At 52.3% G+C, this 23,139-nt stretch overlaps 1 protein-coding gene across 7 annotated transcripts in view; it reads right to left on the reverse strand.

Moving 5' to 3' along the window:
• Positions 1 to 23,139, reverse strand: part of zmiz1a (zinc finger, MIZ-type containing 1a) — a 431,940-nt gene that overhangs the window by 177,932 nt on the left and 230,869 nt on the right. For all 7 annotated transcript variants that reach the window (XM_038782665.1, XM_038782666.1, XM_038782664.1 and 4 more), the window contains one exon: positions 20,794 to 20,907. In XM_038782665.1, the coding sequence (XP_038638593.1) occupies positions 20,794 to 20,907 (114 nt within the window). The remainder of the gene's footprint in view (positions 1 to 20,793; positions 20,908 to 23,139) is intronic.

Here is a 23,139-nt window from a genome sequence, read left to right on the forward strand (position 1 = left end):
TGGGTATTCTAAATTTAAAAAAAAAGGAATTTTTTTTAAAAAAAGCATGAAGCTTTGGGAGAGAGTCGAGAATGAGCTGCGGTTTCCTCAGAAGTGGCATCAATTCAGATGGATTGGTTGAGGGACAATGAACTTTGACATATTGGGACAACCAGTGCAGATCTTGTCACAACTGCAAGAGGTTGCTTGCCGAGATAGGAAACCTCCAAAATGAACAGAGCATGAAAAATTGTCATTCAAGGAACACTCGGTAGCTACTCAATAACACCCAGTAACGGGCTGGTGGAGTCCACTTCAGAATAACTTGCGAGGATGTCTATATAAATGTGAGGGCTGTTACGTGACTACGGGATTACTTCAACTGATGTGGCAATAGGGAAGAAACTGGCTTTAGCTGGTAAGTCTACTTAGGCATACGGCCACATGATGTTATTGCTTTTATTTTTGAGAATTAATGTTTTGGGATTCCGCGAATCGGCAGAATTGCTTAATGCGGGGCAGCACGGTGGCACAGTGGTTAGCATTGCTGCCTACGGCGCTGAGGACCTGGGTTCGAATCCCGGCCCTGGGTCACTGTCCGTGTGGAGTTTGCACATTCTCCCCGTGTCTGCGTGGGTTTCACCCCCACAACCCAAAGATGTGCAGGCTAGGTGGATTGGCCACGCTAAATTGCCCCTTAATTGGAAAAAATAATTGGGTACTCTAAATTTATATTAAAAAAAAGAATTGCTTAATGCACCGTATGAGGAATCAGAGAACAGGAAAGCTCAATCGGAACTGCGACTGAAGGAGCTCGGTAAAACACTGGTAGGAGGAATAAACGCCAGGAGGTAGGGAACGAGCTGGAGAGCGGGACTCACTAGATTTCTCTTCAAAAGAGCTGGCGCAGAGTCGATGGGCTGAATGGTCTCATTCTGCATCTTACTATTCTATGACTCTGAAAAAGTTGCCCTCCCTCAGTGTCCCTTCCCTAGTCAGAAACATGGGCACCAATTGTCGTCTCCCGACAAGGTTGCAGCTCCTATCCCACAGGAGCGTTATTCCCTGCATATTTTCAGGTGAACAATGCTCACATGGGCAAATAGTGTTTTAATACTAAACTCGAGGCATAACTGCCAATGGTAGAATAAAGGAAAAGGAAGATACACTGGTCAAAGTTTGAACGAACCTAAAGTTTCTGGAGGATTCTCGAGTTGGACAATGTTACAGAGATCAAGAGGAGTGAGGCCCAGGGGCGATTTGAACACGTGGGTAGGCATTTTAAAATCGAGGGATTGGTGAATTATCTCTATGTAGGACAGTGGGAGGGGTGATGAGTCAGCACAGCAGAGGTTTGGATGAGGTTGTGACAAAGTGCGACATTGTATACGGGTAAATAGGACAATAATTTTCTGTCAAATCACCAAGGGAATCACACATTACCAAAGAGCTGCCTTTGATCTCTGAATGCAATCAACGTAAGGCAAAAAGCACAGGTCTGGCCCCTTTATTATTCTAACGAGACCTGACAGATTTACAGTATAACCTTTGTGATCTAACTGTGCATAACGCAAACCCTTCTTCTACCCAAGCCTTGAAACTTCGGCGCAAATTTACTGTAAAATAAATGGGATGTGTATTGTCTAAATCACCTCAGTTAATTTACTCAACGATGTTATGTCGCACAGGCAGTTTCGATTCTTGAAATATTTTCCCTGTTCCCTTATTACCACACATCACATTCATGAAAAACAAGCACACAAACTCGGTGGGGTACAGTTTGGTTCAGGGAGCAGATTCAAGGCTGTTAGGGTTTTACTGGGCCTGTGGGAGGTACACAAAGGTGAGGTTTTCCTTTGCCTGTGGCCTGCCTCTTTAGGGTGGCTTAACTTGGGGGGGGAGGGCAGCACGGTGGCCTAGTGGTTAGCACAACCGCCTCACGGCACTGAGGTCCCAGGTTCGATCCCGGCTCTGGGTCACTGTCCGTGTGGAGTTTGCACATTCTCCCCGTGTCTGCGTGGGTTTCGCCCCCACAACCCAAAAAAAAAATGTGCAGAGTAGGTGGATTGGACATGCTAAATTGCCCCTTAATAGAAAAAATAATTGGGTAATCTAAATTTAAAAAAAAAATTGGATTTCTGGTTTGCACGCATCAGGGATGGGCCTGAAATGTTTGGAAGGGCTGGATGCGTCACTGCAGGGTGAGAGGTCACAGAGATAATTTAAATATATCTCGCATGAGTCAGACCCTTGGGGGGGAAAAACAAGGGGAGGGAATTAAAACTACACAACGGAAGCAGCAGCCACGGAGGATTTCTGCCTATCTCAGTGGGCAGTAACGGGACTCTGGGGGAGATTCAGGTGGAGCTTAGGCTGTGGCAGAGGAATCAATCCCCCCCCCCCCCCCCCCCGGCCCCCACCCCACACCCAACAAATAATGGCACCGTTGAAGGAGCAATTGTTGCGAGCCAGTGTGTTTGTCTTGGGACACTAATGGGGGAAAAAACAAACAACTGTGCCACTCTGAGGGATATTTCCTCTTCGTATTAAAGAAAGGTAAAAAAAAAAGAGCACCGATGACCCGACGAGAAGATTTATAGCCTCGGGGCTGTGCGAAAAGCTGTTGTTGGTAGTTTTCTTCTTAACCTTCTTTCTGACAGGTAATTATTTGCTGCACAGCCCCAAATACAAATACGATAAAGGGGCTGGTTTAGCACACTGGGCTAAATCGCTGGCTTTTAAAGCAGACCAAGCAGGCCAGCAGCACGGTTCGATTCCCGTACCAGCCTCCCCGAACAGGCGCCGGAATGTGGCGACTAGGGGCTTTTCACAGTAACTTCATTTGAAGCCTACTCGTGACAATAAGCGATTTTAATTTCATTTCAATTGTGTTGTTTGATCAGGCAGCACAACATACATGGTATTTGTTGAACAATGGCAGCCCAACCATGGGTAGGGAGGGTTACGTTCTCACCTCATGCTGTTCCCTCGTCTCTCTCCCTCTCTCTGCAGTAGCCAGTCGAAAGTACACGAGGACAAGGAAGGTGGATTTTCGCTCAATTGTTTCTTCTCTCCCCCCTCCCCCCAAACTTGAGTGGGTGGGAGAGGGGAAAGAAAAATGTTGCTATGCGGCCTAAGATCGGGCTGAGTTACACAAGCGAGCTATTGAGGTGCCTCATATACATCAGGTGGCCACGTTGACCATGTCCAGTCTATATTCTATTGAGGGTTTGCCCACCTGCTGAGGGGAGATGGAAGCCTGGTTGTTGACATGTTGGGTCGGAGGTGTGCTTATTTGGGAGGGAGTTTTCCGCACAATGTTTGCTCCTTTGGGAGGGAGTTTTCCGCACAATGGAGCGATGTGACGAGTTGGAGAGGGGGGGTTATCTTGAAGGTCCACTTGACAGGGGAGGTCCAAGTTGCTACTGATCCCTCTGTCAGAGAGCAATGATGTTTATTAAAACTCGAGCTGTATTAATGCCATCCCGGGACTCTCAGAGATCCCCTCCTCCACGTCTCCAGGGTCTCCGGTCAAGGGGAATGTTGAACGTTTTAAAAGAAGCTATAGCCAGTTGGGTAATTCTCAGGCTTTGCCAGCTGAGGGAACCAGCACAGGCCTCCCAGCTGAGGGAACCAGCACAGGCCTCCCAGCTGAGGGAACCAGCACAGGCCTCCCAGCTGAGGGAACCAGCACAGGCCTCCCAGCTGTGGGAACCAGCACAGGCCACCCAGCTGAGGGAACCAGCACAGGCCACCCAGCTGAGGGAACCAGCACAGGCCTCCCAGCTGAGGGAACCAGCACAGGCCTCCCAGCTGAGGGAACCAGCACAGGCCTCCCAGCTGAGCCAGCACAGGCCTCCCAGCTGAGGGAACCAGCACAGGCCTCCCAGCTGAGCCAGCACAGGCCTCCCAGCTGAGGGAACCAGCACAGGCCTCCCAGCTGAGCCAGCACAGGCCTCCCAGCTGAGGGAACCAGCACAGGCCTCCCAGCTGAGGGAACCAGCACAGGCCTCCCAGCTGAGGGAACCAGCACAGGCCTCCCAGCTGAGGGAGCCAGCACAGGCCTCCCAGCTGAGGGAGCCAGCACAGGCCTCCCAGCTGAGGGAACCAGCACAGGCCTCCCAGCTGAGGGAACCAGCACAGGCCTCCCAGCTGTGGGAACCAGCACAGGCCTCCCAGCTGAGGGAACCAGCACAGGCCTCCCAGCTGAGGGAACCAGCACAGGCCTCCCAGCTGAGGGAACCAGCACAGGCCTCGCAGGGCTGAAAGTGTGTGGACGGATTTATAAATGCAAATGGGAAACTCGAGCTACGACTGGACCTCACGTGACAAGAGCAGTGGTGCAAAGAGGTCAGATTTAGGCCGTCATTCCCCTGCTCCCAAACAGTGTTAGGTTCTTGATTCTGCTTACCGCTTATTTTTAGGATCCCACAGAAATCACCTGATGGGCGAATCTAGAACGAGGGGGCACTGTTTCAATATAAGCAGTCTCCCATTTAAGAGGAAGAATTTCTTCTCCCAGAGGATCAGCAGTTTGTGGAATTCTCCTCCCCAGCGAGCAGTCAGGGGGCTGGGCCATTGAATTTATTCAGTGCTGGGTTAAACATATTTTTGTTCTACAGGGGAGTCAAGTGGCTACGGGGAAGCGGGCGGGACAGTGGGAAAGTGAAGTCGAGGCCGCAATCGGAGCAGCCACGATCTTACCGAACGGCAGAAGAGGCTCGAGGGGCTGGATGGCCGACTCCTGCTGCTGTTTCTTACATTCTAGCATCACAATCGTGGGCTGGTGCCAGTCACACGTTGCCCTTCAGATCCCCCATCTCCGACACCCAGCTGGTGTCCTACACAGTCCGTCTGGCTGCACCACCTGCCACTGGTGAGCTGCCCCTTGGGCCCACCTTGGTGCCAGTAGCTGGGGAAAGCTGCCAGCCTTTGCTGCACTCAGGTGGCGTCTCAACTCAATAACCAAGATTTGTCTGCAACGTTCATTCTCCTGGCCTCCAGTTCCCTCCCCACCTGCCCTTCGAGCTTGGGACACGAGCAGTGCAATAGAGCCAGCACCCTCTAGTACCTCAGCCGTGCCACACATAATGAACTTTATTTGGTCATTTAACCAATGTGGGTTGAGTGGCCTTAGAGCCAAGTCCCATATTATCACCATGTGTTTAGTTTATCCCTGGATATTAGTTCACAGACTGCCAACCCTGGCTGCTTGTTCTGCAGCTGATCTGTTCAGACACGCACCCCCCCCCCCCCCCAATCATTAACCCCAGCAAAATCCCCACGTCACTGAGAATGGTCCCCGAAGTTGCTCCTCCTTCTTGCCCATATCTACTGCAAAACTAGTCGAGCCATCTCTCCTGCTACCCACCCTGCTTTGCTATTTTCTACAAAGCCAACCCCCCCCCCCCCCAGTAAGATTCCCCCTTTGCCTTCGGCCTGAAATCATGAACCTTTTCTTCACCTCCCGCCTCCTTGACTCCATTCACACTGGAATAGATCACTAGCTAATTTATCTCCCTGACCTTTCACCCCCACCCTCCCAAGGTCAGTTGACATTGCGAATTGATCGATGTCCATTTCGAAATCACCACCACCTCTAAATGTCCATCCAGTGTTTGGTCGTTGCAAACTCCCACTCCATCTCCAACCTCCCTCGCCCCTGCAGAGTTGTCGCCCCCCCCCCCCCCAATTCGATGCCCCCCCCCCCCCCCCAATGCCCATGTTTCAACCTTTCCTGCAGCCCCAGATGGGGATCGTCATTTCCCACTCGCTAGGTGTTGATTACCATCACGTTTTGGTGACCTGATCCGATGCAATAGGAAAGGGCCTGGCCATCGATGTTTGTATAAAATAAAACACAAACTGAAACAAAGTGAAATAAAACACCCGTATACATCGCATTACTTTAAAAAGAGAGACAGGAGGGGTTGATTACAGAGGAAATAATATGATCACGAATCTTGATAACAGGAAACCACTTAAAGCTTAGCCCTGTTGACAACATCAACAAACACACAATATTGATCGTAATCACTCGAGCTAGATTATGAATGCTTCGGGTTTGGCACTCGGGACATTTGGGGGCACTTACCCACCCCCACCCTCCCACACAAGGTGTTCAAAATAATGAGGGGGCCTGGACAGAGTAGATCGGGAGAAAGAGTTTTCACCGCTGGGAGGATCGAGAGGGCACTGGTTTTCTATCATTGGCCGAAGAAGTAAAAAGGGGATGTGAGGGAAAACCTATTTCTAAAATATAAACGCAGCCAGTGGTTAGGATCTGGAATGTATTGCCTGAGAGTGCGAAGGAGGCAGGCTCAATCCGGGCCTGCAAAAGAGAACGGGATTATTACCTGGAAAGAGAAATGTTTTTACAGGGCAAGAGGGAAGGGCCCAGCCAATGGGGCGGGGGGGATGGGGGGAGAAAGCAGGAGCACGCAGATTGCAAGACCTCCTTCTGTTCTGTACCCATTCTCTGATTCTATAATCCCCAGCACAACTCCCATTGTCGGTCCATCGAAACATAGAGAGGTTCAAAGCACATGAAGAAATCACCTGCCTGCTACTGTTAGTTTTGCGCTTTTTTTCAGTATTATGACAAGTTCTGCACATGTTTCCAATGTTACGAAGGGTCCCTGCGCAATGTTCATTCATCTCACTGCTGTGCTTAAACTGGCGACCAGGTTTACCTATTGACCATGGGTAATAACACTTCCAGAAGCCATTCTTTGGCTGTAAGCATTGCGTGATGCCTTTGAGGATGTGAAAGGCACTCTGAAAACGCAAGTGCTTTCTGCCTTGCCTGCCATGATTCCCCAACACCCGGGGGTGTCCCTTTGCTTAAGGTCTTGAGCACTTTTGCCTTACAGGCCATAATATCCCTAAAACTGCTCTGAAGCACACGCCTGCTGGACGAGGATATCGCTGCTGACAAGAGCAGCCAAATTAGTTCAAAAATATCAAAAAGGGCGACGGACAGATTCACTGCTGTGCGATTTCTTTGCATTAAACACCATTTGGATTGCCCCGAGAGCAGCGGGGTTTTTAGGCAAATGGATTTTCATGGCAATCCCATTTCGGAGATTGGGACATGAAACACGCCACGAGACGCGACCTCTGCTCATCATCATCACAGTTCACTGATCAGTCAGCTCCGTCAGCGTAACCCACCTCATACGTCCTCCTGTCAACACAAATTCCTCGCTTGAAATCCTGTAATTTTGGGCAGAAACCTTGCCACGTGGTTTTGCCGTGTTGGCATCACAGCACAGGGCTTAGAATAGGGCGTTCAAGCTACACAATAGGAGGCTGACTGTCAGCTCCAGTCTCAGCCCCAATACGGACAGGCGGCCAACGCTGAGCAATGTTCCAGTACTGCGGGGGACTCGCCTGCAATTTACTGACCCGTTCACAGGGAGCAAGGAATGCAATCTACTGCCATCCCTGTTTCTCTTTAATGTTTTTTTAATTTAAAAAAAATCCAAGTAAGGGGCAATTTAGCGTGGCCAATCCACTTACCCTTCACATCTTTGGGTTGTGGGGGCGAGACCCACCCAGATACGGGGAGAATGTGCAAACTCCACACGGACAGTGACCCAGGATCGATTCCGGGTCCTCTGCGCCGCCGTGCCACCCCCATCTTCTGCCATCCCTGACCCAAGGTGGGACCTTAGTTATTCCTTTCCCTCCCAGACATGGGCTGGGGTACGGTGACAAAACAATAAGGCCTCTAATCTCCCATTCAACTGTTCAGGCATGAGCACAGGACAGTAAAGTATCAGCAGATTCATCAATGGCACAATGTCCCTCGACCACTCCTGCCTTCATGTCTGCACACTTCCAGGAAGAATCACTGGACTCAGGTAGCACAATGACTATGTTACTGGGCTAGCAATCAAGAGACCCAGGTTCAAATCCCACCACAGCAGGTGATGGAATTTAAACTCAATAAAACAAATTTTAAAAAAATACAGACCGTAGGACAAATTGAGGTGCTTCAAACTGCATGGTTGAAAAGAATTCTTAAAAAGTGACATCCAGAAATGGGAGAGTCAGTATTTCAGCCATTTGATCAGAGGGCAAAGGGCAGAGGGCAAAGTGGAGGCAGCAGAAAAAAGGGTCGGCCTAGCCATATTTGGATGGGACGTCACAGGTCGGTGGCAGAGCAGCTACAGTGGATGGCTGAGGATGGAGCAAGACAGACGAGGGTGACGCACCCTCAACAGCAGATCTCCTCGTAGGATTAGCTGCTAAGGTTAGCGGCAGCAGAAATAAAGAAGCTAGCGTCAGTAATGGTGACGGCAAAAACTACCAGATTGACGTTCAAAACCCATCAGTTTCACTAATGTCGTTCAATCTGCCGTCCTTACCCAGTCTGGCCTGCAGCTGACCCACAGCAATGGGGTTGACTCTCAACTACTCCCCGAAATGGCGGAGCAAGCCACTCAGCTGTATTCCAGACGTTGACTCGCGACCATCCTCTAACGATCAGAGATGGGCAATGACTGCTGGAGCCTGTCAACGGAGACCACAACCCGTAAAGGGATAAAGTGGAGTCATCGCAGACTGATTTTCTTTCTCCCGCAGATTTATTGCCTCAAAAGCCTAGATTTAAAAAAAAAATTATTTCATGGGATGTGGCGCGGCCAGCATTTGTTGCCTATTCCTAATTACCCTTGAACTGAACATTGTAGAGGAGAAGTTAAGGGTCAACCGCACGTAGGCCAGACCAGGTCAGAATGGCAGATTTCCTTCCCTAAAGGACATCGCTTACCCTGCAGGGATTTAAAAAAATAAATTTAGAGTACCCAATTCATTTTTTCCAATTAAGGGGCAATTTAGCATGGCCAATCCACCTAACCTGCACATCTTTTGGGTTGTGGGGGCGAAACCCACGCAGACACGGGGAGAATGTGCAAACGCCACACGGACAGTGACCCAGAGCCGGGATCGATCCTGGGACCTCGGCGCCGTGAGACAGGAGTGCTAACCACTGCGCCACCGTGATGCCCATATTTCACTTTCAAATTTGGGAGGAGTAGAGTCGGAGTCTAGAATTGTACAGGGGATGGATGCTCCTGCGGAAGATGATGGTGGTTGTATTAGAATGGTGCCGCCATTTTTCAAATTGCTTTCCGCCCAGCCCCAATCATGAGGCTCGGCCTAGCAGAGAGCCTCGGTGTTCCCCTATTTCTAAAGCCGTGGGGTGACAGAGTACGGAGGGTTTAGCGGGTTCATATGGCACTGCAAATGTGGACGGCCTTCCATCAAACTCAAAGCACCACAGGCAAGTGGTTTTATACAGTGGCTTAAGAGTGACCCAGACCATGGGGGTCTCGAGTTTAATCCCCACTCTGGGTCGAGATTACGGATCTCGGTCTTGATGGTTAACTGGGCAGCACAGCAGGCCATGGTGCCTGCGGTGAAGGGAGGAGGAGGCTGGTCAGCCTATTCACTGACCCACCCTGGCCCTCCCTCTGGGGTTACGTGTGCGTTGCTTGGCTGAGCACAGAATTGGGTACCCACAATATCCTCTGTGGTTTTCACACCCTGGTGACACACGACACCAAACAGCACATACGAGTAAAAACCACATGGGGCCAGGTTGTCACAAAGAGGGCCTCTTGGACCCTGGGGAAACTTCACAGGAGAGAGGGAGAAAGCGAGAGAGGTGGTCTCACCATTCAAGCTCCTGGAACAAATCCAGGCCACTTTCTTAGTCCTGTAACCCAAGAATGCCACAGCCAAATGCTCTCCTGGCTGACTTCAATTGAAAGGGCATAGAAGCAGGATTAGGCCATTCAGCCCCTTCAGCCAGTTTGGTGAGGGAGGGGGTGGTGTTGTGGCATTGTCTCTGGACTGGTATTCCAGACACCCAGGGTTTGGGGACCTGGCTTTCAATCCCACCACGGCAGACGGTGAAATTTGAATTCAATAAAAATCTGGAATGATAAGTCTGGTTCACTAATGTCCTTGAGGGAAGGAAATCTGCCGTCCTTACCCGGTCTGGCCTACATGTGACTCCAGACCCACAGCAATGTGGTTGACTCTTAAATACTCTCAAGGGTAACTTCGGATGAGCAACAAATGCTGACCTTCTTCGAGCCGCCCTCATCCCATGAAAGGATAAAACAAAATTGAATCACTCCCTTTCTGTAGGAGCACTCCATTTATTTCCTCTCAGCCATATCCCCAAACAATGACACGTCACAAAGGTTTAGTGATGAGTTTTGAAGATTTAAATAGATCCTCGGATCTGGAGAATTCCCAGTTTCCAGTATCAGGGGCTGTTTTAATAAATCTTTTAATGCTCAATCGGGGTAAAATTGTTTTTTGCCCCCCCCTCCCCCCCCATCTGATGATGCTATCCACACAGTCAACACAAAGACAGGAATGAGGACGCTACGTTCAGCTCCGTTGCTGCCTGCCCAACTGGCAAAGTGAAAACTGGCCTCCAACGTCAGTAATGGCTCGTTGCAAAATGCACTGTGCGTCAGTGAGCACCCAGCCCGACACGGGTCAGCACCCAGACCGACACGGGTCAGCACCCAGTCCGACACGGGTCAGCACCCAGACCGACACGGGTCAGCACCCAGCCCGACACGGGTCAGCACCCAGCCCGACACGGGTCAGCACCCAGCCCGACACGGGTCAGCACCCAGTCCGACACGGGTCAGCACCCAGACCGACACGGGTCAGCACCCAGTCCGACTCGGGTCAGCACCCAGACCCAGACCGACACGGGTCAGCACCCAGTCCGACACGGGTCAGCACCCAGACCGACACGGGTCAGCACCCAGACCCAGACCGACACGGGTCAGCACCCAGACCCAGACCGACATGGGTCAGCACCCAGACCCAGACCGACACGGGTCAGCACCCAGACCGACACGGGTCAGCACCCAGTCCGACACGGGTCAGCACCCAGCCCGACACGGGTCAGCACCAAGTCCGACATGGGTCAGCACCCAGTCCGACACGGGTCAGCACCCAGACCCAGACCGACACGGGTCAGCACCCAGCCCGACACGGGTCAGCACCCAGACCCAGACCGACACGGGTCAGCACCCAGTCCGACACGGGTCAGCACCCAGCCCGACACGGGTCAGCACCCAGACCCAGACCGACACGGGTCAGCACCCAGACCGACACGGGTCAGCACCCAGTCCGACACGGGTCAGCACCCAGACCCAGACCGACACGGGTCAGCACCCAGACCGACACGGGTCAGCACCCAGTCCGACACGGGTCAGCATCCAGACCCAGACCGACACGGGTCAGCACCCAGACCCAGCCCGACTCGGGTCAGCACCCAGCCCGACACGGGTCAGCACCCAGACCGACACGGGTCAGCACCCAGTCCGACACGGGTCAGCACCCAGTCCGACACGGGTCAGCACCCAGACCCAGACCGACACGGGTCAGCACCCAGACCGACACGGGTCAGCACCCAGCCCGACACGGGTCAGCACCCAGACCGACACGGGTCAGCACCCAGACCGACACGGGTCAGCACCCAGACCGACACGGGTCAGCACCCAGACCAACACGGGTCAGCACCCAGACCGACACGGGTCAGCACCCAGCCCGACACGGGTTAGCACCCAGTCCGACACGGGTCAGCACCCAGTCCGACACGGGTCGGCACCCAGTCCGACACGGGTCAGCACCCAGACCGACACGGGTCAGCACCCAGACCCAGTCCGACACGGGTCAGCACCCAGACCCAGACCGACTCGGGTCAGCACCCAGCCCGACATGGGTCAGCACCCAGCCCGACACGGGTCAGCACCCAGACCGACACGGGTCAGCACCCAGACCGACACGGGTCAGCACCCAGACCCAGCCCGACACGGGTCAGCACCCAGACCCAGACCGACACGGGTCAGCACCCAGACCGACACGGGTCAGCACCCAGACCGACACGGGTCAGCACCCAGACCCAGCCCGACACGGGTCAGCACCCAGACCCAGACCGACACGGGTCAGCACCCAGACCGACACGGGTCAGCACCCAGCCCGACACGGGTCAGCACCCAGACCCAGACCGACATGGGTCAGCACCCAGACCGACACGGGTCAGCACCCAGACCGACACGGGTCAGCACCCAGACCCAGACCGACACGGGTCAGCACCCAGACCGACACCGACACGGGTCAGCACCCAGACCGACACGGGTCAGCACCCAGACCGACACGGGTCAGCACCCAGACCGACACGGGTCAGCACCCAGACCGACACGGGTCAGCACCCAGACCGACACGGGTCACCATCCAGACCCAGACCGACACGGGTCAGCACCCAGACCGACACGGGTCAGCACCCAGACCGACACGGGTCAGCACCCAGACCGACACGGGTCAGCACCCAGACCGACACGGGTCAGCACCCAGACCAACACGGGTCAGCACCCAGACCGACACGGGTCAGCACCCAGACCGACACGGGTCAGCACCCAGACCCAGACCGACACGGGTCAGCACCCAGACCGACACGGGTCAGCACCCAGTCCGACACGGGTCAGCACCCAGCCCGACACGGGTCAGCACCCAGACCGACACGGGTCAGCACCCAGACCGACACGGGTCAGCACCCAGACCGACACGGGTCAGCACCCAGACCGACACGGGTCAGCACCCAGACCGACACGGGTCAGCACCCAGTCCGACACGGGTCAGCATCCAGACCCAGACCGACACGGGTCAGCACCCAGCCCGACACGGGTCAGCACCCAGTCCGACACGGGTCAGCACCCAGACCGACACGGGTCAGCACCCAGACCGACACGGGTCAGCACCCAGTCCCAGACCGACATGGGTCAGCACCCAGTCCGACACGGGTCAGCATCCAGACCCAGACCGACACGGGTCAGCACCCAGCCCGACACGGGTCAGCACCCAGTCCGACACGGGTCAGCACCCAGACCGACACGGGTCAGCACCCAGACCCAGACCGACATGGGTCAGCATCCAGACCGACACGGTCAGCACCCAGGCCCAGACCGACACGGGTCAGCACCCAGCCCGACACGGGTCAGCACCCAGACCAACACGGGTCAGCACCCAGCCCGACACGGGTCAGCACCCAGACCAACACGGGTCAGCACCCAGACCCAGACCGACACGGGTCAGCACCCAGACCGACACGGGTCAGCACCCAGACCGACACGGGTCAGCACCCAGACCCAGACCGACACGGGTCAGCACCCAGACCCAGACCGACACGGGTCAGCACCCAGACCGACACGGGTCAGCACCCAGACCCAGGCCGACACGGGTCAGCACCCAGACCAAGACCGACACGGGTCAGCACCCAGACCGACACGGGTCAGCACCCAGACCCAGACCGACACAGGTCAGCACCCAGACCAACACAGGTCAGCACCCAGCCCGACACGGGTCAGCACCCAGACCCAGACCGACACGGGTCAGCACCCAGCCCGACACGGGTCAGCACCCAGACCCAGACCGACACAGGTCAGCACCCAGACCCAGACCGACACAGGTCAGCACCCAGACCAACACAGGTCAGCACCCAGACTGACACGGGTCAGCACCCAGACCCAGACCGACACAGGTCAGCACCTTGGGAGAGCAGAGGAAAGCCGACATCCACAAAGTCTCACCTTTGGAAAAGTGGCAAGATAAAAGCTCGCTACAATTTAGTCAATATGAAATGAAGCAATGTGGCTTTTTGCTGTTTCAAACAGTCAATAAACGCTGGGCTGGTAGTGTCTGAACTAAACTGACAAACGTTTCTGTGACAGATACTTGCTGGGAATCATGGGCGGGGCAATTGTGGGGAAGAGGCTGATGTAACTGGAATGTTATGAGGTGTCACTAAGCGGTTTGACTACCTGCCTCCCCCAACATATTCTGCAGGCTATGGGGCAGAGAGAGAAACTTGTCAACTCCATGTAAACAGGGATGTTCTGCTCATCTTCTCCTCCAAAAAGTGAAGATGCTGTAGAGGCAAAGAGCTGATCACACCGATGCCTTCCGCACACTGTCAGCTGGGAGTGGTATTGGCGAAATCCTCGGAGACAGTGAAAGTAAGAGCCCCTGCCCCCGATGCCTTACGCAAGAGAGGCTGAGTGAAAATATAAAAACAATTTATTGTTTTGTCACACACGGAACCGCAGCACCAAGTAAAATCCAACCTACCCAGCCCTGAGGACACACTCAGCATGTGCTCCACATACGCGCCATGTTCGACTAAACAAGACCATTTTCACCCCCCTAACGTTGATGCAGATGCAAGGAATGGTAGCGTGGCCCCTTTACGGGGTGAGCGCTCACAGTCCACGCAGGAGTGCGCAAAGCCGGACCAACGGGCAAAAGGCATGGGGCTGGGCAGAATGGAGCCTGGGGCCGCAGAGTGAAGGACCTGTTTAGTGACTCTATACCTGTGTATGGTTTGCCTTCACTTGTTACCAACCAACCCTTGTTCAGTTTATGCTGGACGTCTGACTTGCACTACCACGAGCCACCACACGAGGTCTCACCGCCTCGGAGGTCTGGAACCATATCAGGTTGGGTGCCAATTCCATGCACGCGGGTTACCCCTGCAGATAGACCAGCTTTCCCGCTTTCAGCTGAATGTCAGGAAGCAAGTCTGCAAACACGGAGCAGCAGAAATTGTTGAACTCTTTCTCATTTCCCCCTCACCCCAGCACTAATGGAATGGGTGAACGTGCATGTGCAGCTGAATGTTCCTAACTGCTGAATTAAATCTTTGAATTTCCATGGGGGGGGGGGGGGGGGGTGGTGCGTACACAGAGCCCTGAATTTCACTTTACGTACGTCGCCAAATCTGTTCTGAATTAAATCAGCCCCCCCCCCCCCCCCCCTCCCCCCCGTGTCATTGGTTATTCAACTCATCAAATCTTTGTCTGGTTCTGATGAGAGATCATCGACTTGAAGTGCGAACTCGGTGTCTCAGCCTGCCAGGCCGGTCGAATGCTTTCCGGAATGTTCCATTTTTGCCGGGGCAACACGGCGGCGCAGCAATGCCCCCGGGTCACTGTCCGTGTGGAGCTTGCACATTCTCCCCGTGTCTGCGCGGGCCTCCCCGCACCCCCCCCCCCCCCCCCCCCCCCACCAACAACCCAAAGAGATGTGCAGGGTAGGTGAATTGGCCACGCTAAATTGTCCCTTAATTGGAAACAAAAAAAGAAACTGGGTTACTTAAAATTTATTTATTTAAAAAAAAAGAATTCTCTGTCCTGCCTCCTGGCTGCCAGAGTGTTCTGCGTTGGTCGGTATGGAATACGAGACCTGGGAAGCAATCATACAAAACCCAGGCCAGAGAACAGGAAAATGAAATCCGGGTAAACATGTTTTTGAAACCTCAATCTAATGCTGATAAACCGACTGGAGGAATTTAGTGTCGCCTGCAAAGTTTCTTGGCGGGCTTAAGTTCCATGTATTTAGACCACAACCATTAGAAAGACAGGCTGAACGGCATCATCCAAAGTTCCTAGTAACCAGTACACATGCTATCAAAACAAAGGAAAAGGTCATGAATCAGATATGCAATGGCTGCCTGCCAATTCTACGCAGCCCTTTCCCACTGCGGCTGAAGTATGAACACACTGCCTAAAGGGAAGGAAGCAAAGATGTGCACATTGCAATTCTACAGTAGCTGAATCCACTCAAACACAAAGGCGAATATCTTTTTTTTACATAAATATAAAGTACCCAATTCATTTTTTCCAACTAAGGGGAAATTTAGCGTGGCCAATCCAACTAGCCAGCACATCTTTGGGTTGTGGGGGGTGAAACCCACGCAAACACGGGGAGAATGTGCAGACTCCACACGGACAGTGACCCAGAGCCGGGATCGAACCTGGGACCCTGGCGCTGTGGAGCCACACGGACAGTGACCCAGAGCCGGGATCGAACTTGGGACCTCGGCACCGTGAGGCAGGAGTGCTAACCAGCGTGCCGCCGTGCTGCATCAACTGGTTTGTCAAAAAGTGTTAAACATCATCGCTGCTGACTGTCTTGAGAACATGACATAAAGCAGAATCCTGTTCCGTCTGGCTGCCTTGCTCCCTTACTTTTTTCATTAAAAAAAACAAGTCAGGGGCATGTTGTTGGTCGTGTGTGAAAGGAGCAGGCCGCTGCATCAATGCTACCGGGCCCCATCCGCAAGCTGCATTTGAAATTTCACAGGAAGGCTTACAAAATGGGAGCCTTGCTGCTTTTCCATTCGGTTCATCGGACTATGGTGACAGTCCAACTCCACTGCTGAGGTTCAATGCATTGTTTAGTCACTTGGGGGATCGGTCAAATGATGGGATTGGTTCTGTGTTCAGGATTTCAGCTGCAAAATGGTGCCAAGCTGGAGAGCAGAGAGAGTCCCAGCAGCAGCAGCCAGAGAGCAGAGAGAGTCCCAGCAGCAGCAGCCAGTCGATTGGTTTTGCAGCGAAAGTAGATGCTGTTGCTATCTGACATCTGCCACAAGGGGGCAGATTGGTTTGCTTTCTCTAACGACAGCACTAATTCTTAGTCAGAATAGACCAGCGTGTTAACACCGCAGTGTCCTGCCATTTCAATGTACCCGGAGAGAACACAGAGCAAGAAGAGATGGTGACAGATTCAATACTAAGCAGCGCTCCTGCTTTCTATTTGTTTGTTTTCTTCTGTTTCTGGTGTAGGGACCACAAAAGCTGTATAAAACATCAATGTGCTGTGGCATGCGTGACCACTCCCCCTTCCCAATCGCTCCCCATATCCCTGAAACACAGTCAACAACTGAGCAGTCACACTCTCTGGGGTACAGAATTCCACTGGTTTGCAATTACAGAGGCGTAGAATCCATAGAGCCCCTCGAGTGCCGAAGGACGCCATTCGGCCCATTGAGATTGCACTGACTCGCTGAAAGAGCACCCTACCCCGGCCCACTCCTCCGCCCTATCCCTGTAACCCCACCTTTGGACACTAAAGGGAAATTTAGAGAGGCCTAACCTGCACACTGTGGGAGGAAGCCGGAGCACCCGGAGGAAACCCACGCCGACACAGGGAGAACGTGCAGACTCCACAGTGGCCCAAGGTCAGAATGGAACCTGGGACCCTGGAACTGTGAGGCAGCGGTGCCAACCACTGTGCCATCCAAATTTCTCCCCACCTCGTTCCTAAATGGTTGATCCTTTATTCGGTGACGATGACATCGCGATCTGCATTCCCAGGTCAAGTGAAACAGTTTCCCAGCATCTAACCCTGAAGAATGTTGTCGCTCATAAGTTAAAGAAAGGTTTCAGGAAGGCGGCGCAGTGGTTAGCACTGCTGACTCATGCCGCCGAGGACCCGGGTTCGATCCCGGCAATGGGTCACTGTCCGTGTGGAGTTTGCACATTCTCCCAGTATGTGTGTGTGGGTGTGTGTGTGGGTCTCACACCGCACAACCCAAAAAGAGGTTCAGGGTAGGTGAATTGGCCATGCTAAATTGCCCCTTAATTAGAAATAAATTGGGGTTTTTTTTTTATAAAAAGGTTTCAGGGCCTGAGGTTTCAGGATGGCAGAGGTGGGCCATACCTCACCCCCTCCTACCGATCCCAACATTACCCTATTACCCTCTAACAAGCACTGATTGGCATCAGACTGGACGTCTGCCCTCACTCGGGAGGAGGTCCTGCCGACTGGCTGGCAGCTCTCCCGTCCCCCCCAGGGCAACATTCATGCCCAGGAGAAGCGTCAGAGGGAGTGGGGAAGACCGCTCCCATTTCACTCAGAAACGTTTCAATTCAAGCTCGGAACACACATTTCAACAGCAGATGTTTTAAATACTCGCACCTTCGATGGCTCCTTCACAACTACTCTCACTCTCTCATGAAAACTTCCACCAGGTTAGATCTTTACCAAACTTCTCTTTCCCGGGAGAACAGTCCTAACTTTTCCAAACTCCTCCTAACTGAAGTCCCTCATCCTCGGAGTATATATTTTTTTTAATTTTAGAGTACCCTATAATTTTTTTTTCACAATTAAGGGGCCAATGTAAATCCACCTAATCCTGCATATCTTTGGGTTATGTCGGGGTGAAACCCACACCGACACAAACAGTGACCCAGGGCCGGGATTCAAACCCAGGTACTCGGCGCCGCAGTCCTAGTGCTAACCACTGCGCCACAAGCCGCCCTATCCTCGGAGTATATTTGACTTGCATGCTGTTCGGCTATCTGCCAATGTTTTTTTAAAATTAATTTAGAATACTCAATTCACCTTTTCCAATTAAGGGGCAATTTAGCATGGCCAATCCACCTACACTGCACATCTTTGGGTTGTGGGGGCGAGACCCACACAGACACGGGGAGAATGTGCAAACTCCATACGGGCAGTGACCCAGAGCCGGGATCGAACCCGGAACCTCGGCGCCGTGAGGCAGCAGTGCTAACCACTAGGCCACCGTTCTGACCTCTCTGACAATGTTAATGGTAAACCATGATGGGGTGTTAGGGCATGTCATATAGATAGGGAGGTCACACAATTCAAACTGTAGACTTTAATAATTCCCTTCACATTGTGATCAGTGGTTCGATCTCAATCATAGGGCAGCACGGTAGCATTGTGGTCAGCACAATCGCTTCACAGCTCCAGGGTCCCAGGTTCGATTCCGGCTTGGGTCACTGTCTGTGCGGAGTCTGCACATCCTCCCCGTGTGTGCGTGGGTTTCCTCCGGGTGCTCCGGTTTCCTCCCACAGTCCAAAGATGTGCGGGTTAGGTGGATTGGCCATGATAAATTGCCCTTGGTGTCCAAAATTGCCCTTAGTGTTGGGTGGGGTTACTGGGTAATGGGGATAGGGTGGAGGTGTTGACCTTGGATAGGGGGTAGGGTGCTCTTTCCAAGAGCCGGTGCAGACTCGATGGGCCGAATGGCCTCCTTCTGCACCGTAAATTCTATGTAATAGGGGGTTCACGTTCGCTGCAAAATGAGGGGTCGCCCATTTAAGACAAAGGTGAGAAATGTTCTCTCTCCGGCGGCGTCGAGTCTTTTGGAACTCAGTGGAAGCAGAGACTTTGAACGTTTTTAGGGCAGACGTGGACAGATTTTGCTAAAGAGAGTGGTGAAAGTGTTATTGGTGGTAGACGGGAGGTTAGGCATGATCTTACTGAATGGCGGAGCAGGCATGAGAGGCCGTGTCCTTATTCCTGCCCCAAATGCGCGCGCTCCTATTCCGGGCCCCGCACTTACTAAGGATGTCACGGCCTCGGGAATGGTGGCACAGGAGATTCACTGGAATTATACCAGGGGTGAGGGACTTCAGTGACGTGTAGAGATGAGAGAAGTTGGGAACGTTCTCCTCAGAGCACAGGTTGGAGAGAGCTTATCGGAGGGTATTCAAAATGATGAGGGGTTTGGATAGAATAGAGGGGGAGATATCGCTTCAAGCGACAGCAGGGTGGCAAGCCAGAGGGCTTGGGTTTAAGGCATTGGGCGAAGGGCATTCAACCTGCCCGTGACGGGGGGGTGGGGGGCAAGCCAGAGGGCTTGGGTTTAAGGCATTGGGCGAAGGGCATTCAACCTGCCCGTGACGGGGGGGTGGGGGGCAAGCCAGAGGGCTTGGGTTTAAGGCATTGGGCGAAGGACATTCAACCTGCCCGTGACGGGGGGGGGGGGGGGGGGGGGGGGGGGGGGGGGGGGGAAGAGAAACTAAAAAGCAAATGAGGAAATCCGACCCCATCATCAATCAATTTGTTGGAGGCAAATACCAGTTTGCAGAATAAACCGAGGCAGCTGTAAACGCGGGTCGCTGCTGTGTAAAATACAGAAGAGCTGAGCCTTAATTAATTTCTCTAAGACACATATATATGCAGCGCATGCTGCAGTGCTTTTAAATATTTACACGTTCTCCACAATCTCTTATCCCGCTCATTAATAGCGAACTGCGCAGCGACCTTTCACAATGCTAATGTCATAATGATGCCAAGAGGCTAAATGGGTTTTAATTTGCCTCCCAAACGCAATAAAGCTCAAAACTAATCTGTTTCTAAAGGCTGCAGAGGGTCAGAGGAAATAAAAGGGTCCCGTTCTCTGTGATTAAAATAACACTGTGCTGGGTGGGTGCCCCAAGGTCTGCACGAGGTCCTGTGCCATCTGAAGCCACAATCCTCACAATTAGAGATATTTATGGCATTCAGCGTCGACTGTTACTGCATTGTGACATGCAACAATTCTGAAGGGGAGTAGCACTGCTGCCTCACGGCGCCGAGGACCTGGGTTCGATCCGTGTGGAGAACGTGCAAACTCCACACGAACAGTCACCCAAGGTCGGCATTGAACCCCAGTCCCTGGCGCTGCGAGGCAGCAGTGCTAACCACTGTGCCATCCTCATTCAGATGGCTACTTAGCATGGGGGATAAAATGCAACTGGTCTTCACAGGAAACACATCAATAGCGTAAACATTATCTTGTAACATAGCCTGAATGTCAAGACATAAAAATTATTACTGGCTTGAAAAAATTGATGATATTGTCTTCTCGCTCTGCTTCTTTCATGTTGTACCTTGCCTATTGATGGAATAGGAGAAAGTACAGAGTCTTAGTAACGTGCGTGCAAACCCATTGCAGGTCGCAGCAATGATAAAAGGGGATCGCGACAGGTGCAGAGGTTATTTCGGTCAAAGAGGGATGGCTCATGGATTGACCTTTTGAGGCCTACACCTGCTGGAGAACTCGTAAAGCTGGCCAAATGATAGCAGCACACGGCACGAGGCCCAGGGTGTCACCTTAACCTCCATCGCTAGGAGCCATGCTAAAGGAGAACAACAACAGTGAGAAGAAAATATCTTTGACACTTTGTGCTAACGTACCGTCAAGCAGCCCATCAGACTCTGCTCAAAAGGACGCTGGAAGGCACGTGGATCTCCACACCAGTCAAGAAGCTCAGTGGCAGCAGTCTGGAAATTTGCAGGGTTCTGTAGGTGCTGTAACGAGATGGGAGAAATTCAGTTCAACTGATAGGGAATGAAACTGACCGTTAAAGACATGAGTTCATCTAAGATCCATCAGAGGTGCAGTAGCGCACAGCTCCAGGGTGGCAACCAATGGCAGGTTTATACCCCCTGGATGTGCTCATGGCGCTATTTAAATAAGCACTTGTAAAACCACAGCAAAGTTACAGAGCAAGTGCTGGAAAATAGCTTTAGAATAGATAGGTGCTTGATGGCTAGCACAGACAGAATGGGCTGAAGGGCCTCCCTCTTTGTGCTGTAAACCTCTACGAATATGACTATTAGAACGCAAGCTTTGCAAGGTTTCACAGGAATGATCGCCTGCCCAGCACTGAAAACGTATTTCGCAAGTATCAGTCTTTGAAATCTGAAATAAAACCTAACGCTGGATTTGCTCAGCAGTTCAGACACAATCGGCAGAGAGAGAAACATTAACTCTGTTTCTCTCTCCATTGATTCATACGGACAAGGAGGAGTTGGCCATTCGGCCCCTCGAGCCTGCTCTGCATTTAATACGATCATTGTAGTAACCTTAAATCTGCACCCCGCAACCACCCCCGACAATCTATCACCCCGTTGGTTACCAAGAATCTATCCAGCTCTGCCTTAAAATTGTTCAAAGATTCGGAATCCACCACCTTTTCAGGAAGAGATTCTGCATCAACTGGCTGGGCAGTTTCTCTTTTTTAAAAATAAATTTAGAGTACCCAATTCATTTTTTCCAATTAAGGGGCAATTTAGCGTGGCCAACCCACCTACCCTGCACATCTTTGGGTTGTGGGGGCGAAACCCACGCAGACACGGGGAGAATGTGCAAACTCCTCACGGACAGTGACCCAGAGCCGGGATCGAACCTGGGACCTCGGCGCCGTGAGGCAGCAGGGCTAACCACTGCACCACCGTGCTGCCCTGCCGGGCATTTTCAACATTTTCAGCTTTTGTTGTTATCTAATCACAAACTTTATAATGTGTGTGTACGCGCGCGAGCGTGCGTGCATGTGCGCGCGTGTGGCATGTGCGGTTATGTGTGTGTGTGGCATGTGTGGGTATGTGTGTCTGTGGCATGTGTGGGTGTGTGTATGTCTGTGTGTGTGTGTGCGTATGGCATCTGCAAGTACGTGTGTGTGTGTGTGTATGTGTGTGTGGCATGTGTGGGTATGTGTGTCTGTGGGTTTGTGTATGTATGTGTGTGTGCGTGTGGCATCTGCAGGTACGTGTGTGTGTGTGTGTGTGTGTATGTGTGTGTGGCATGTGTGGGTATGTGTGTCTGTGGGTGTGTGTATGTATGTGTGTGTGTGCGTGTGGCATCTGCAGGTACGTGTGCGTGTGTGTGTGACATGCGCAGGTACGTGTGTGCGAGCACGTGCGTATGTGCGTGCGTGAGCATGTGTCTGGCGTGTGTGGATACGTTTCGTGTGCAAAGGTGTCAGATGAGAATATGAACAGGCTGAACTCTCGTGTGCTCTTTATCAAACAAGCTGGCAGCACTCGTACGTTACACTGGAGCAATCACTCAACAGCCGAGAGTTGTGGAACTGAACATGAAAACGGGAGAGAAAAACTGACAAAAGTAGAGCAATAATCTTTCATGAAACAAACCGAAATGACACAGAGCACTGCACTGACACAAGATGCCCAAAGTGCTGCCAAGCGCCACTTGGCAAGTTGACAGTCTCAATATCTAATTCAGAACCACCTTCAAAGTCTGTGACAAAAGCGATTAAAACCCATAATCAGACAGCAGTAAAGTTTCATGTACACCCGTCCATTACCTGTTTTATTTACAGAAACTTCTGGCTCCCTTGACCAATGCCCTGGAGTTGGCAAAGATGATTAGGCTTCCCAAGTGATACGAGATAAAGGCCCCTTTGCACATTGAGTTTGCCGAGGACTACAATGGAACATTAATCTCCCCTTGTGTGTTTGAGAACACTGTGTCCCTTACAGATAATGGGGAAGGAAATTGGCATCTCTGTGCAATTTCCACACCCAGAACTGACATTGCAAAGTGAGGAATTCCAAACGACTGCCTCGAGAAACAGCCTGTCCATTGGGAAAGGGAACACACAAGTTCAACATGAAGGGCTGTGGGGCAAAGCTTCCTGTTCTTTGTTTTGTGCCCTCTAATCCTGCACTTCGTCCCAAAACAAATCCATCTACAGTACAGGTTGAAGCCAAGCAGGATATGCCAACAAGGTCACTAAA

Source organism: Scyliorhinus canicula, chromosome 22 (assembly GCF_902713615.1).
Source record: "Scyliorhinus canicula chromosome 22, sScyCan1.1, whole genome shotgun sequence".
NCBI classification, from domain to species: domain Eukaryota; kingdom Metazoa; phylum Chordata; class Chondrichthyes; order Carcharhiniformes; family Scyliorhinidae; genus Scyliorhinus; species Scyliorhinus canicula.